This window comes from Scylla paramamosain, chromosome 4, assembly GCF_035594125.1.
Source record: "Scylla paramamosain isolate STU-SP2022 chromosome 4, ASM3559412v1, whole genome shotgun sequence".
NCBI classification, from domain to species: Eukaryota; Metazoa; Arthropoda; class Malacostraca; order Decapoda; family Portunidae; genus Scylla; species Scylla paramamosain.
This window is the reverse complement of record NC_087154.1, coordinates 29,879,527-29,894,526: the sequence shown is the minus strand read 5'-3', so window position 1 is coordinate 29,894,526 and position 15,000 is coordinate 29,879,527. Positions and strand designations below refer to the sequence as shown.

General features: G+C 41.3%; 2 protein-coding genes across 4 annotated transcripts in view; one reads left to right on the top strand and one right to left on the bottom strand.

Moving 5' to 3' along the window:
• LOC135099955 (uncharacterized) overlaps window positions 1-15,000 on the top strand; it is a 216,848-nt gene that overhangs the window by 20,920 nt on the left and 180,928 nt on the right. The gene's annotated exons all lie outside the window — the stretch shown is intronic.
• LOC135099954 (uncharacterized) overlaps window positions 8,899-15,000 on the bottom strand; it is a 69,493-nt gene continuing 63,391 nt past the window's right edge. For both annotated transcript variants that reach the window (XM_064002694.1, XM_064002695.1), the window contains exon 3: window positions 8,899-10,518. In XM_064002694.1, coding sequence (XP_063858764.1) covers window positions 10,236-10,518 — 283 coding nt within the window. In that variant the 3' untranslated portion in view covers window positions 8,899-10,235. The remainder of the gene's footprint in view (window positions 10,519-15,000) is intronic.

Genomic DNA, 15,000 nt, shown 5'->3' with positions numbered 1-15,000 from the left:
GAGGGAGAGGAAGGGCAGGGATTACTTCAGAAGCGTCTTTCATCTCGATCCAAGAAGCTTACTCACATATCCATTTATGCGTATTTCCACGGATTTGAGTCTATACTTTAAAGACTACATATTCAGCTTCTACATTCATAAGAGGACATGTATCTGTCTCTTATCCAGTGTGTAATTTTTTCTGAAAAAAATACGCCACTTTACTTGTACTTGTTGGTGAAAGAACTGGCAGGTTTTGATTTTCTTCATCGCAGAAATTCAATTGCCACCTTTAAGCGGACATTCAGGGTGAAGTAGAGCCTGAGAAGCGATCCCATTACGGGGTAGGGCGGGAGGGGAAGGGAAGGGACGGGGAGAGTCGGGGGGGGGGACAGAATTAGGAGGATGGGTGTGGGGGCTTGAAGCACACGAGCGGGCTTTGGGACGAGGACTGGGGGAAGTGAGATAGAGAGAGGAGCATTAAGTGATGAAACGGACTTGTCTTTCTTTTTCCTTTGCCACTTTTTTAATGCCGCGTGTCGCTGTCTGCTAAGTGTTGGTTACGACGGGTGGCGGACGTGCATCTGCTGACCTGGTTGTGGTGAAGCTTGGTAGGTTGGTGCTGTGTGGAGTGGTGAGTGAGCGAGTGTGGAGGCGATTAGGTGAGTGGTGATCAGAAGAGTGGCGCTTGGTTACCTTGCAGCTAATAGATTATGATAGTGCAGCTTATCTCAGACAGTCTCGTAAGAATCAAAACGTCGGTTTTTCTTTCTCTTCCTTTGTGTTGTTTTGTGGAGTTAGGAGGAGAGTAAAGTGCATTAGAGGAGGAGGAGGAGGAGGAGCAGGAGTAGGAGAAGGAGAAGGAGGAGGAGGAAGAAGAAGAAGAAGAAGAAGAAGAAGGAAGAAGAAGAAGAAGAAGAAGAAGAAGAAGAAGAAGAAGAAGAAGAAGAAGAAGAGATTCATTCTTTGTGTTCTTTTGTAAAGTGAGGAAGGGATCACAGGGCAGTAAGAGGAGAAGAGGGGAAAGAAAAAAAGAAAACTGAAAGAAGAGAAAGAGGAAGAAGAAGAAGATGGAGGAAAAGAAGAATGAGACGAAGAAGAAAGGAAGAAGAAAACTATTTTACGTCCACCTTTATGTTCCTTTGTGGGGTGAGAAGCAGAGCACAGTGCAGCGGAGGGCGGGGTCTGGCCGGGTCGCGTCCCATGGGAGTATTGAGTCTCAGCGGGCGGCGACCTTGGGGGACTAAGACACAGCCATTTCAGTTCGGAGAGATTTCCAAGGCTTTAGGTAAATCCCGCCGCTCTCAGTTTTAAGGTGTTTTTCTCACTTCCAGCGCGAGAGAGTTTGACGTCTTCCGCTTCGGTGTCTCGTAAAGCAATTTGGGCTTAATCCACATCGGGCTAGGGATAGGAAGATACTCGATTCGGATCCGCGGCCTCAAAGTTTGCATTATCAGCCACCGCCGAGGAGATACGCACTGCGGGAGGGGAGAGGCAGGAGAGCCATTTTTAGATGATAGTTTTATGTTTTAGCGTGCATGATTTCGTGATATTGTGGTTTATTAAGTTAGTTTGGTTGTGTGTGTGTGTGTGTGTGTGTGTGTGTGTGTGTGTGTGTGTGTGTGTGTGTGTGTGTTGCTTAAGTTGTCTCATGCTTCCATCTAGCAAACCAGAATATGAGAGAGAGAGAGAGAGAGAGAGAGGAGAGAGAGAGAGAGAGAGAGAGAGCGAGAGAGAGAGAGAGAGAGAGAGAGAGAGTCGCTCTAATCCAGGTTGCACAATGTAAATAAATCACGTGGTGGCCACAGACTTCGCTTTCCACCATTACGAATTTTATATAAAGTTTCTACGATCGCCTTAAAATCATTCCACTTTTGCCGCCCCGTGCAGCTCAGCCTCATCCCAGAAAAAAAAAAAAAACCTTTGCTGAGTACTGCTACCCGAGTGACGGCTATTCAGGAGCGGCTTTGGCTGGCTGGCGAGGAAAGCAAAAATAAAAGGTGGAAAAAATGAAATAGAAAGTGTTGTGCAATGCTCTTATATTTACGTGGGGAAAGAGCATGTCCTTTTATCCTTTATATGTATTATCGCATAGACTCTCTCTCTCTCTCTCTCTCTCTCTCTCTCTCTCTCTCTCTCTATCTCTCTCTCTCTCTCTCTCTCTCTCTCTCTCTCTCTCTCTCTCTCTCTCTCTCTCTCTCTCTCTCTCTCTCTCTCTCTCTCTCTGTGTGTGTGTGTGTGTGTGTGTGTGTGTGTGTGTGTGTGTGTGTGTGTGTGTGTGTGTGTGTGTGTGTGTGTGTGTGTGTGCCCGTGTCCCCAGGTGGCGGTAAGGTGTGCATAGTTTAGCAAGGAACACTGCATGGGAGGAATTTCTCGTATTAGACTGGAGGTTTACTGGGTGATTAAACTTGATATCTGTGTGCAAACCTCCGACACTACTAGGTGTAATAGCGCAGGGACTCTCTCTCTCTCTCTCTCTCTCTCTCTCTCTCTCTCTCTCTCTCTCTCTCTCTCTCTCTCTCTCTCTCTCTCTCTCTCTCTCTCTCTCTCTCTCTCTCTCTCTCTCTCTCTCTCTCTCTCTCTTAATATATTCATCTCCGCATATTACAGCTCGGCATCCCAGCGGTCCATACTTCCTTCTCCATAATGAAGGCGCCTTGGTGAGAGCAATTTATGATATCGGAAATTTACGTAAAGGTTAATATCTCTCTCTCTCTTTCCATCGCCCTCCCCAGTGATGTAGGAAGCAGGGAGGGGAGTGAGGGCTTCCTGCTGCACACTAACTCTTTGCTCACCTTTTATCTTAGGAAATTAGTCTTGGAATTATATATTTCTGTTCGTTCTTTTGCCACTTGTTGATTTTCGTTATCAGTCAGATGGTACGGTTTTAGTGAAGAGCCAATAAGGGGCATTAAGAGAATATTAGACACATCTATGGACAGGATTCATAGGGTATAGGCGTATATGTATTGTACAGGGACTGCCACATGTATAGGTCTGCTGGCTTCATGCAGCTTCCCGCGTGCTTGTATGTTTCAATTTCGAGTTTGATCATGACGGAAATTTTAGTTTTTTTGTGTGTGGATTTTCGGGTGCAGAGAGACAAGCAGGTGTGGTGTTGGTTCTTGCTGTACAGGTAAGCCAGAAAGGAATGTGGCGGGAAATAGTTGAGGCTTTGTACTACTGCCAATGTGGATAATATACTATGACAGTTTATATCCCACACCTAATCCTTTTTAAAAATACCATGTGTTAGAAAAGTTATGACTGGTTATCACACACTGTAACTTCAATAGTTTTTCATGTACGGAGACTCCCAATACACACGCAACATTTGCAGGCGTAGTCACAAAACACAACGAATCTCTTGTCAAAGATAAGAAAGCAAGTATGTAAGCATAGAAAAAATCTGGCACCTGGCCGTCCTTCACATCGCCGCCTAATCACAGGTGTCATACACAGGTACACGGAGATGAAAGGAAGACTGGGTACAAATCCTGGCTGAGCTGCAGTAATGTCAACAAGCTAATGGCAAATACTGAATAATTTAAACATATTTTTTACCCTCGAACCATTCAAATGTTTTCACTTGGGAAGTACTCGTATCTGCAGTGTGTGCATGGCCTAAAGAGGATGTTTGCCAACTAATTTGATAAAAGCAACGTATCTGCTTGACATAAACACGAGTGTATCGGCGCGACACACTCGTCAGAGGTAATTAAATATGAAAATGTACGTGATACGAAAATCACACACGAGTCTTTGTATATGTTTATTGGGCTGTTAGATATGGTAACACATACGTTTATAATAATAATAATAGCAATAATGATAATAATAATAATAATAATGATAATAATAATAATAATAATAATAATAATAATAATAGTGATAATAGTAATGATGATGATGATGATGATAAAGATAATAAAGATAATAATAATAATAATAATAATAATAATAATAATAATAATAATAATAATAATAACAACAACAACAACAACTATATGCTGACACCGAGTAATAATACAATAACTATAACAACCATAACGTACATGCATTATAACCATTTCTTTTGATCGTGTTTCACCGACAAATGTCTGAGACACATCATTCCCAGCCATTAAGCGTCTCATCAGGAAGTATAGAATACCTCTGGGCAGCGCTTTTAGTTTCATAAGGACATTTAGTGCGGCAAGGCGACTGTTTTCCCGAGCGTGGGCGTTATCGGATTTTATTGGTTCTGAGAGTGGGATGTCAGGACGCCACGTGTTTCTTCTCTCGCCGGGCTAATAGCGGGACTGTTACCCAGCGGTGGAACACAGATGAGAACCTTACAAGCTAAGAAAATAAGGGAAGCTGCAAGAAGCCACGAGACTTACTCGTGGTAGTCCCTGTACGTGCTTTTAATAACCCCAAGTAGAGGTCGTTGGGTGGGTGTTGCATTTTGGATTTCACTGGTAATGTTGATGTCATCGGCATCATTACCATCATCATCACTACCGTCATCATCATCACGGGCGTCCTCACTGTTATATCCTTCTTTACTTTTTTCCTCATTTGTTTATTTATCTTTATTGTGTGTGTTTTTTTTTTTTTTTTTTTTTACCTCTTCCTTGGTGCATATGTCTGCCCATGAAGGACGCTGTCTGAACCATAAAAAGGCAAACGAAGCCATTCCTCCCGTGGCTGGTGGGGTGAAATTTACAATGTGTAGCAGTTTTCTCCCAGGCAACAGTGTGGGGTTGGGGGCGCCTCCCTGGCCTCTTGGGGTGCCATTGCTACCACTGCCACTGAGAGAGAGAGAGAGAGAGAGAGAGAGAGAGAGAGAGAGAGAGAGAGAGAGAGAGATGGTGGTCTTTCCTAGTTATTTTAGTTTTCTTCCTTTTTTCTGAAGGTCTGGGTATGTAAGGCTTCTACTTCCATGCCTCAGCCGGTGATGGAGACCCTGCAGTGGGATGGCAAGCTCCATGTTGAAGTTTGTTTCGCAGTCGTTCAGTGCAGGATAAATAACGACAAAACTGCTCGTAAAACTTCTTGCAGCCTTCTATTGAAAGGACGGACTCATTACTCAGCTCAGCTCTTCGGACGCCAAGTAACCTACTAGTCTTTCGTCTCGCAATCAGAAGCCGAGTTCGGTTTTGCTCTTAACTGCTTTCGAAAATTTTGTTTTTAATTTCTATGCCAAGTTAATTCTTAAGCATAATTGTCGTTTCTATTTTTAATTGGTGTTTCTTATTGATTCATAAAATACTCACACTTATCCATTAGCATTGTAATGAAAGCTCTGTGTAACAAAATGTTGTAACATTTTACTGAAATGGACAAGAACATAAATGCCACGCACTCAATTCACCACTACCTGCGTGACAACAGTGGTTACTTGCTTCACTGCTGCTCAGAACTAGATGTCGTGACGGATACAAGTAGTATTGCATGCAGGGGAAGGGAAGGTCTCTCCCCTCCACGGTAACATGCGGCAGTTAGTTGTGGGGAACAAACACAACACAACAAAAAAACTTCCGGGAATTGAAAACGGTGAATCAATACTTCATTTTCGAGAGCATGATGACGAAGGCTTCTTGTGTCATATCAGAAAGGGAATGTTTTAATGTGAAAACTTGGAGAGATAATTGCCAAAGTTTCTGCTAACGGTGATTAATTATAAGAAAAAAAAAAAAAAAAAAAGGAAACCCAGATCCGCGTGGAGCAGCGTGCCGGCGTGGCTGAAAAGTGGTTACCGTTGGCACGTTTATGACATTATTCCGGGTGCTTCATGTCTCTACCCTTGTGGTGGAGTGGTGGACGGCGCCTTGAATCATGTCTTGTCTCATAAATATCTCCACCTGTTGAACGCTTTCCTCAAGGCTGTAGTAACCCTCAAGGCAGAGATTTATGACGCAGTTTCGAGGACTACTGATTATGTGTGTGTGTGTGTGTGTGTGTGTGTGTGTGTGTGTGTTGGGATGAATAAAAGACGGCATTCTGCAAGTCGAACCCCGTAGATTTGTACCAGTTATTTCGTAAACATTAACAACAGTACGAATTATTTTCAGAGCATTAACAATACAGACTCCCTGCCAGAGATGTCTTGAATATTAAAAAAAAAAATGCAGCACAAGCCATGAACAACGTCCCAGACCGTTCCTGCTGCACTAGTTCCTTAAGCTGCTGCAGGTGACGCGTGAGACCGTAATTAATCAGTCATTCTGCGAAAATATTCAAGGTCGTTACCTCCATCATCACCACCACCACCACTATCACCACCACCACCACCACCACCACCACCACCACCGCCACCACCAACTCCACTACCAAAAGTCTTTTTTTTTTTTTCTACACCAGCCACGTATTCCAGAAAACATGAACAGTTTACGTAATTGCGAAACTGTTGTATTCTGAAATGAGAGGTTAATTATTTACATTACTGCTTTAGATTATATAAGTGTTACTATTTTACACTTTTAAAGTAGACTCGAAACACTTTTGGTTGTCCAGCTTAAGAGGAACGTGGCGGAGTCTATTCCCGCTAACTTTCATGTCTAAATTGAATGGCTACTCGTAGAATTCCTGCAGCACTCCAGACGCGAGTCACGTACAGAAGCACCACCAGCACAGGAAGGGAAGGCTCCACCTCTTCTCAGTTCCCCCTCATGCTTGATTTTTTTTTTCTCCCGTTCTCGCTTACCACAGCCTCCCGCGTTCTCCCTCTCCTTCTATTTACTCTGAAGAAATTTTTAGGCAGAAGGGAACATGCAATCAACTAAGTTTGTTAGTGCACACTTTCCTTACACACACACACACACACACACACACACACACACACACACACACACACACACACACACACGTCCATAAACTCAGATGCTTTACACACCAAATTTGTCCTTTTCATTCCTTTTTGTAACTTACTATATTAATTTTCAGTAAGGTTAAAGAGCCTCCGGAATAGATTTTACTAACATGTATTCAACATTCTTTAATTGGCCATCATGAGGGGAAGGCAACAAACACCACCACTTGCTTCATGGTCTCCAGCACCACTTACCTGCTAATGTTATGACTCTAGACTCACACACCTGGGCCTGCTTTGCTGCTTTGGACTTAACTGGATGGTGCTAATGTTACGTCTCATGACTCACACACCTGGTCTAGCTCTGGACTTCTCTGAAATGCTCTCATGTTATATGTAATGATGTATACATCGTGACTTGTATCCCTGCCTTGGGAGTCATGAAGAGGAGTTGAGAATAATCGTACCTGATCTACCACGCCTGAGGTAATGCATTCGCTGAATCTGGAGCAGGAGGTCACGAGCCCTGGGAGGAGGCGAATAGTAAGGAAGGAGTGATGGAGATGACTTCCTTTGTTAGTTATGACAATGTGTTTCTCTGTCCATTCAGTGGAAAATGGGATTACTTTTCCTTCTTAGTATTAAAAAAAAGAAAAAAAGAAAAAAAAAATTATATATATATATATATATATATATATATATATATATATATATATATATATATATATATATATATATATATATATATATATATATATATATATATATATATATATAAGATGAATAAAGTCTTTGACAAGAGAAGAAAAACTGGGTACAGAATACTAACAAGGAAGATATTCATGTAACTTGTAGAAAGTGAATATATATAAACTAATTCTTTCTGTTTTCAAGCGTCCAATTTGCCTTATTCGCCTTAATGTTCACACTGATTAAGTGAACGTGAGGTCACTGTCACTGTCACTGTCAGTGTCAATGTCAGGCCTCATTGGTGAACAGTCCCCGAGTAAAGTTCGATTCCAATCACTAATGTTTACTGAAGTTTTTATTTTTTTTTTATTTGTGTATGCAGTGATCATGGACGTGCAGGGCGGCTATAAAGCTTCTCTGAGAAAGGCAACGTAGCAAAGGATGGAGCAGCTGGAATACGTGGTGAAAAAAAGAGGACTAAGAGAAGTAAAAGTAAAAGTAAGAGAAAAATTTAAGGAGGAGGAGGAGAAAGAGGAGATGACGAGAGAGGAGGTGGGTGTCGCGGCTCTTAGAACAGATTTAATATTTGTTTTAGGAAATTGGAAACTCCGTGGGAGGTGCAGCTTAATGGAAGTATTGTCTTGCAAGGAGGCGGCGCCAAGAGCCTGGGGAGGGAGTGAGCCAAGTCCGGTCTCGGATTACCTTTGCTGAGATGAGTCAAGGAAAACAGTGACAAGATGTATTCGCCATTTAGTGTCTAAGTCTAGTTTTAGTTTCCAAGGGATGTGGGCGAGCTGTGTGTTGCTCTGGCGCCGTATAATTAACTGAAACATCAAGTTCATTGCATTTTTCTTCTGAGGTCGTGGGGATGAACATGTTTTAGAGTGTTGCTGTCTGTCATTACCAAGATCGCTTTAGATTCAGTCTGTTTCATGCCAGTTAAATCATGTTGCTTTTCTTTGCACTTCTCCCTTTTACCTTCACGTTCCTTCTTTCTTTCTTTCTCTCTCTCTCTCTCTCTCTCTCTCTCTTGATAGCTCTTTCCTTCTGTAAATCGTTTTCATTAGTGGGATAAAAAATCTTAATTAAACATTTGTATTTTTTAAGGGGCTAATGAGAAAGTCTCGTCAGTAACACACCGAGGCCTCCTGCTGGAGTGATGACACCTCGCCTCACGTGTGTGTGTGTGTGTGTGTGTGTGTGTGTGTGTGTGTGTGTGTGTGTGTGTGTGTGTGTGTGTGCGTGCGTGTGTGTATGCTTTCTGGTTAGGAAATAGACCCGTTTTTCAATCCTGTGTAGAAAACTGTATCTAGTATGTGTGGAGAGATCGTGTTGCATACGTCATCCTGTATGTACATGATATGCACTGACTTTGGTAACTGTAACTCAGACCCTGTGTCTCCTCACTGCTTCGAATCGAGATGAAAACCAAGTGCAACAGAAAACTTTTTATTTCTTATAGCATATATATACAAAGGGAGGAGCCCGAGGCGCCATCAGTGCGACGGCGCCTGAAGGTGTGAGGCCTCGGCCAGCCTGGGAAGCCGCAGACAGGAGGCGGCGGTGGTCTGTGGAAAGTCGAGACAAAAAGAAAGAAAACAGGACTTTCCTGCAGCTGTGACTGAGCTTGTATTGTGTGTGTTGAGTTGCAGCGTGTGAATATTTGTAGCTTTCATGACACTAACTTCACAAGCTTTAAGGATGCATTGCTGACGGCCATGATCACCTGCAGGCATCACAGTGTTCCCTTAGCTCATCACATCTTGGTGAAGGGCAGTTAATTCCCTCCGCAGAGTGTACAGAATGGCACCTGTGTACTGTCACTGCACCTCAGGCATAACTGAAACCTTCGATACAAATAAATATCTTGACAGTGTTGTCACTCTAACGTATAAATCTCAAGGTTCAGTATATAATTGTGGCCCAGACAGAGGTGTATTTGAATAAGAATTGGTCTCCGCTGTTATAATCAACACGTGCATACGCTTCTACTGTGGCTCAGCAGCTCCACCAACGCTATGCTGTGGTTAGAGACGCTCTCTCGCAGCTTCTGTCCTCTCCCCACCCAGCCCGCCATCCTCCTTAATTCATTTTAAAGCCCTCATTATATATTTATAAGGGATAAATTTAATCTAATACTAGATATATAACAAGTACTTGTGAAACGCTTTAATCTGGGTTCTTTAGGAATCTAATGTTATCAGGTTATCATTAATAATGTTAAAAGTACCCAAGTTTTGATAGTGAGTGAATATGAGGTATATTTATATATGCGAGTCCGTGCTTATTATCACCTTTATACTGATGAAGACTTAAGTCATGATAGGAGTGGAGCTGCGGTGTTGCAAACGTTGCAATGTATATATGTGTGTGTGTATATATATATATATATATATATATATATATATATATATATATATATATATATATATATATATATATATATATATATATATATATATATATATATATATATATATATATATATGAGGCCTGCATTAATCTCTTTATCTTCTGTTTGCTGCACCAGTGCTCGGGAAAGACATGATCCGGTTGGTACGCACCAGCTGTCAATGTAAAAACACGATCTTGTTTTCCAAAGAAAGAAACAAGAACAGCGCCCTTTCATGGCGTCAAGAGTCACAGGAAGTTCATAACGCAGTTTGACAAGCCTTGCGCGACTTGTAGTCTCCAGTTTTACATCAGTTTTCATAGAAAAATGAAGTGCAGTAGGAGGGATGTGCCCGCCCCGCGCCGCGCCTTCCCCTCCGCATCAAGGAATCAGGTCCTCGATATCTGATGAGTCTGATGAAGAAGACGACGACGATTCTGACGACGAGGAGCTGGAACACGAGGATGACGAGTCTGAGCCCGATGACGAGGAGGAGGATGACGATGATGACGACGACGATGACGACAAACCCTTATTTGATCCCCCAGAGAAGGATGTAAGGGTAGACGACGACCATGACGATGATACATCGTCAGAGTCCAGCTCATCATCGCTCATGTCCCGCGCCCTCGCTCTGCGGTGCCTCCGTCTGTGCCACTCTTTCCTGCGGGAAAAGGAGAGATTGAATGAGACCCTTGATCCCTGCCGTGTTTTTAAGACAAGGTAATATAAACAGCTTGCCACAACAAAAGCATGCAGTTGGGATAAACACCAGAAACTGAACTAATGGAGAAAGTGGTCGCCTTAATTAGTATTCTAGCGAATAAAAATTGGTCTGATAGTTATAAAGAATAGAAAGCCTACATAGAGTAAACTACTTCACATCAACCAACCAGAGCTGAACACTACGAGTTACAAGTCTTGACTGATCGCTGTCACATTCACAACCCTTACTTTTATTTCATTTAGCATTGTTTGCATAATTTTCTCAGTAGGAGCTTTCAGTTACCTTAATCAAATAATTAAAACCAATAATCATGCATGTATTCTAACCTCAACAATAAAAACACGCGCGAGGCAGGCATCACTCATGACCGATACCACGCTGCGCTCCGCTCCAAAACAAGAATATAAATCCAAATGCGGAATGTGAATTGTATCTGTTAAGGAGTGTGCATCCAGGAATCATGATCCTGTGCTGTGGGAGAAGCTTATCAGTTCTTGGTATCTCAGACTCTCTCAGACTCAGACAAGTTGCTCCATTGTTCCATAAGCAGATGAAGATTATTAATGATAGGCTTTCAGCAGCGTAATAGGTGAAACTAAGTACATCGTATGCAAACAAAAACCCAGAACTGAACGCCATGAATTTGTCATCCACGTGCCACTCAATTTGAATTCTAGGATTTTGAACTTGAACAAAATTATTTCGATTTATATTCAAATGAAGGGAGCGTGACGATATTGGCGTGAGGAGGATGAAACAAGACTGGCATTTCATTACATTTTATAATAGTTGAGTTTATCACGTGAATGTAGAGGTGTAGTTGCCATGGGGTTTGCGAATTTAAAGGTGAACATGTGTCTCCATTCCCCCTCCCCTCCCTCACAGCACTATACCATTGCTTGAAATGAGGGCAAAAAATGTTATGTTCAGCAGGTAGAAAATGATGCACAAATTATCCATCACTTCAGTATTTTTTTTTTTTTTTTCACATCACGATGTCCTTCTGTTAGTTTTGTCTGAACACACACACACACACACACACACACACACACACACACACACACACACACACACACACGCACACGCGCGCGCACAAAGAAGCTGCTCTATGTTCGTGTTCATAATGTGTTTATTTAGGCATTCGGAATTCCCCGTTGTTAACTCTCCGCTTCAAATCGTTTCTTGATTGCAATATTTCTCTGTTAGCGCAGTAATCTCAGTTTTATTTTATTACTGCGGAAGAGATTGCTCATGTTTATTAATGAACATTTAATAGCTTTTTTATTTTCATTATTACTATCATTGACACATTCTCTTTATTTTTCGTTATTTGAGTATCGTGTGGCAACAGCCCTTCTCCTCCTCCTCCTCCTCCTCCTCTTCGTTCTACTACTACTACTACTACTACTACTACTACTACTACTACTACTACTACTGCCAGATTCGGTTTTCCTCTTTCCTACAACTTGAACACTTTTCAGAATGGAGTATCAAGATGCCTCCATAACTAAAGTGGCCAACCCTTTCAGAACTCTTTCTATACAAACTTTTAGGAAGCGGGAATTAAACAGGCCTTTCTTTCTTTTTTTTTCTTTTTTTTTTTTGTAGCTCTTGACCAGCCTCCATTTTTATCTACTACTACTACTACTACTACTACTACTACTAAGAAAATAATACTCCTACCACTAACCCTACTGCAAGGGCAACCAGTACCACATACTGGTAGGCACTTCAAGGAAACAGGCTACTAAAAATAAAGAAAGGAAAAGAAAAAGACTGGCATGACGTGTAAATCAATGAAAGAAATCCAGGTAGGGGGAAAAAAAAATAGAAACGAAAAAGGATGAAAAATAAAGCAGCGTACCCTTTCCTGTCCCTCCGTAGTGGTAAACTAATTTTGACTTAACTTCATTAATGTCACAACTGACTTTCACGAAGGCGCGGCGGGGAATGAAGAATGAAGAATGGTCTAGGAAGTGGATTAACCAGTTTTAGCTTCATGGCATTTTTTCTTTTTTTTTTCAGATCTTTGAGGGAGTTTTGGTAGGATTTCAGGTTTACACGATTTTTTTCTTTTTTTTTTTTTTTGCGTCTTTTGGAATTTTTAGGGATTTTAAAATTGAAGAGCTTTTTTTTTCTGTTGGTAACTTTTTCTCTGTTTTCATTTTTTTTTCATTTTTGGATTTTTACATCTCTTTGGATTTTCGGGAAAAGATTTTAGGAACATATGATTCTGGATTCGTGGATTTTTATTTCTTTAAATGTTACTTCTAGCGACAATAGGAAGAGATTTGAAGATTACATCTGGTTTGTAGATAGGAGAAAAATCTTTGTAGTCTAACGTGGGGAAGTATGAAACATGAAGCTGTGTGTGTGTGTGTGTGTGTGTGTGTGTGTGTGTGTGTGTGTGTGTGTGTGATAGGAAGTAAAAATAGTTCCAGTGAGAATGTAGAAGAGCATCGTGAAATCCATATGCCGAAATTGCTTCTGATTAAGTAGTTTCAGTTTTAAATTGTTTGATTACGCCATGTTTGCATCCGACATCACGCTGAAATGAGAAACACTGAGTTATACTCCGTGCGAGCTTTTATTCTCTGTTCTTCCTTGTTACCAAAAAAAGAAAAAAGAAAAAAGAATAAAAACAGGAACACGCGCAGGTTTTACACTATACAGAGGACGACAGGAGCACACGTGTTACAGGAAATATGCAGAACATGAATATGAATGAAGATAAAAAAAAAAAAAAAGGGGGGGGTTATAAAAGAAAATGTTTGGAAGGGAGTCTCCGGGATATTACCAAAAGGCACACGAAAAATGGTGAACTTTCCACGTGTTATGAAACCAGACTTCCTTTTTTTTTTATTATCACATGGGGAGAGAGAGGGAGAGGGAGAGCGTAAGTGGGTGGAGGGAGGGAAGGGAGTGGGGGTGGTATGCTCGGAATTATACCGTCATGAAATACCGAAAAAAAGGAGTGGCGTTGAAAAAAAAAGAAAGAAAAAAAAAAGAAGAGGGGGGAAAAAAAGACATGGCGAAGTTAATGAGACCTTCACGACCTGCGCGGACGGGAGCTTTTTGTAGGTTAATTTTTACGTGTGTGTGTGTGTGTGTGTGTGTGTGTGTGTGTGTGTGTGTGTGTGTGTGTGTGTGTGTGTGTGTGTGTGTGCCTCTGTTAGTGCGATTTTGTCCTGCATTTTAGTTTTCATAATTGTTCGTTCCATTTTTGTTCGGATTGACCCGACGCCTGAATTTTGAAAAGCCATCAAGATTTTTTTTTTCTTTCATAAAAGTGACGTGACCGGAATTTAAAAAAAACTGACCGTTATCTAAAATAGTCGAAGTAAAAAAAAGGTGAATTATCTTTCGCTTGTCTTTTTTTTTTTTTATCTAAAATTTACCAAGAATTCTGCTGTAACATTGCTTCCGGTTTAGCTTTACTGGTCGTGATAAGATAACACCGCTCTTTTGTAACTGTTAAGGTAGTCATTTTCTTTCACTGACTGACTCTGCTTCCACCCAATTTTCCAGTTTCTCTCTCTCACCAAGATTTCTCTCAAAGACAGCAGGACACGTTTAGAGCTGATGATGGAGGAATACACAGTGCCAAAGAGACCCCCTTCCTTCACTTGTCTGTTCTTAATAACGTCACGTGGGGAATAACGTGTCCGAGACTTGCATAAGATTCGTAAATATTCATTAGAGTTTAATTGAGTTACGGCGCCGCAACAACAAAATTACATGGCGTGAAGAGAGTGCTATCCCCACCGTGACTTTTAGAAAGAAGAGCATCTCAGCAGCAATAACTAAGAAACAATATATTATGATATGAATGAGATGTAGGCTTTCTTTTCCCACATAAAGTTAATCTTAGTTTGCTTGCGTGGCACAACACTGTTGACCCTCAGAACGAGCGACCTTGCGGACCCGGAGCTCGAGGCGGCGATGGCTGACGGTCGTGTAGATACGATACTAATTTAGTGTTCCCATGTCTCTGTTATTATACGTAAAGGCGAGGCAACATAAAATCATGTGATGACTGAAGACAGTGGCGAGGTTAGAGGCAGTGAACTGTATTATGAGACTGAACCATGCCTTACTGCTCCTACTACTACTACTACTACTACTACTACTACTACTACTACTACTACTACTACTACTACTACTTCTGCTACTACCGATGACAATTTTAGTGGGAGACAAAGAATTCCTACTTCAAGCTCAAACGAAAAGCAAACTATTTTAGCTTTTTTTTTTTTGTATGAATAAGTTTCGCTTTCATACACACACACACACACACACACACACACACACACACACACACACACACACACACACAAAACGAAATACCCAGAGATGGTAAAGTAAAACATATATATATATATATATATATATATATATATATATATATATATATATATA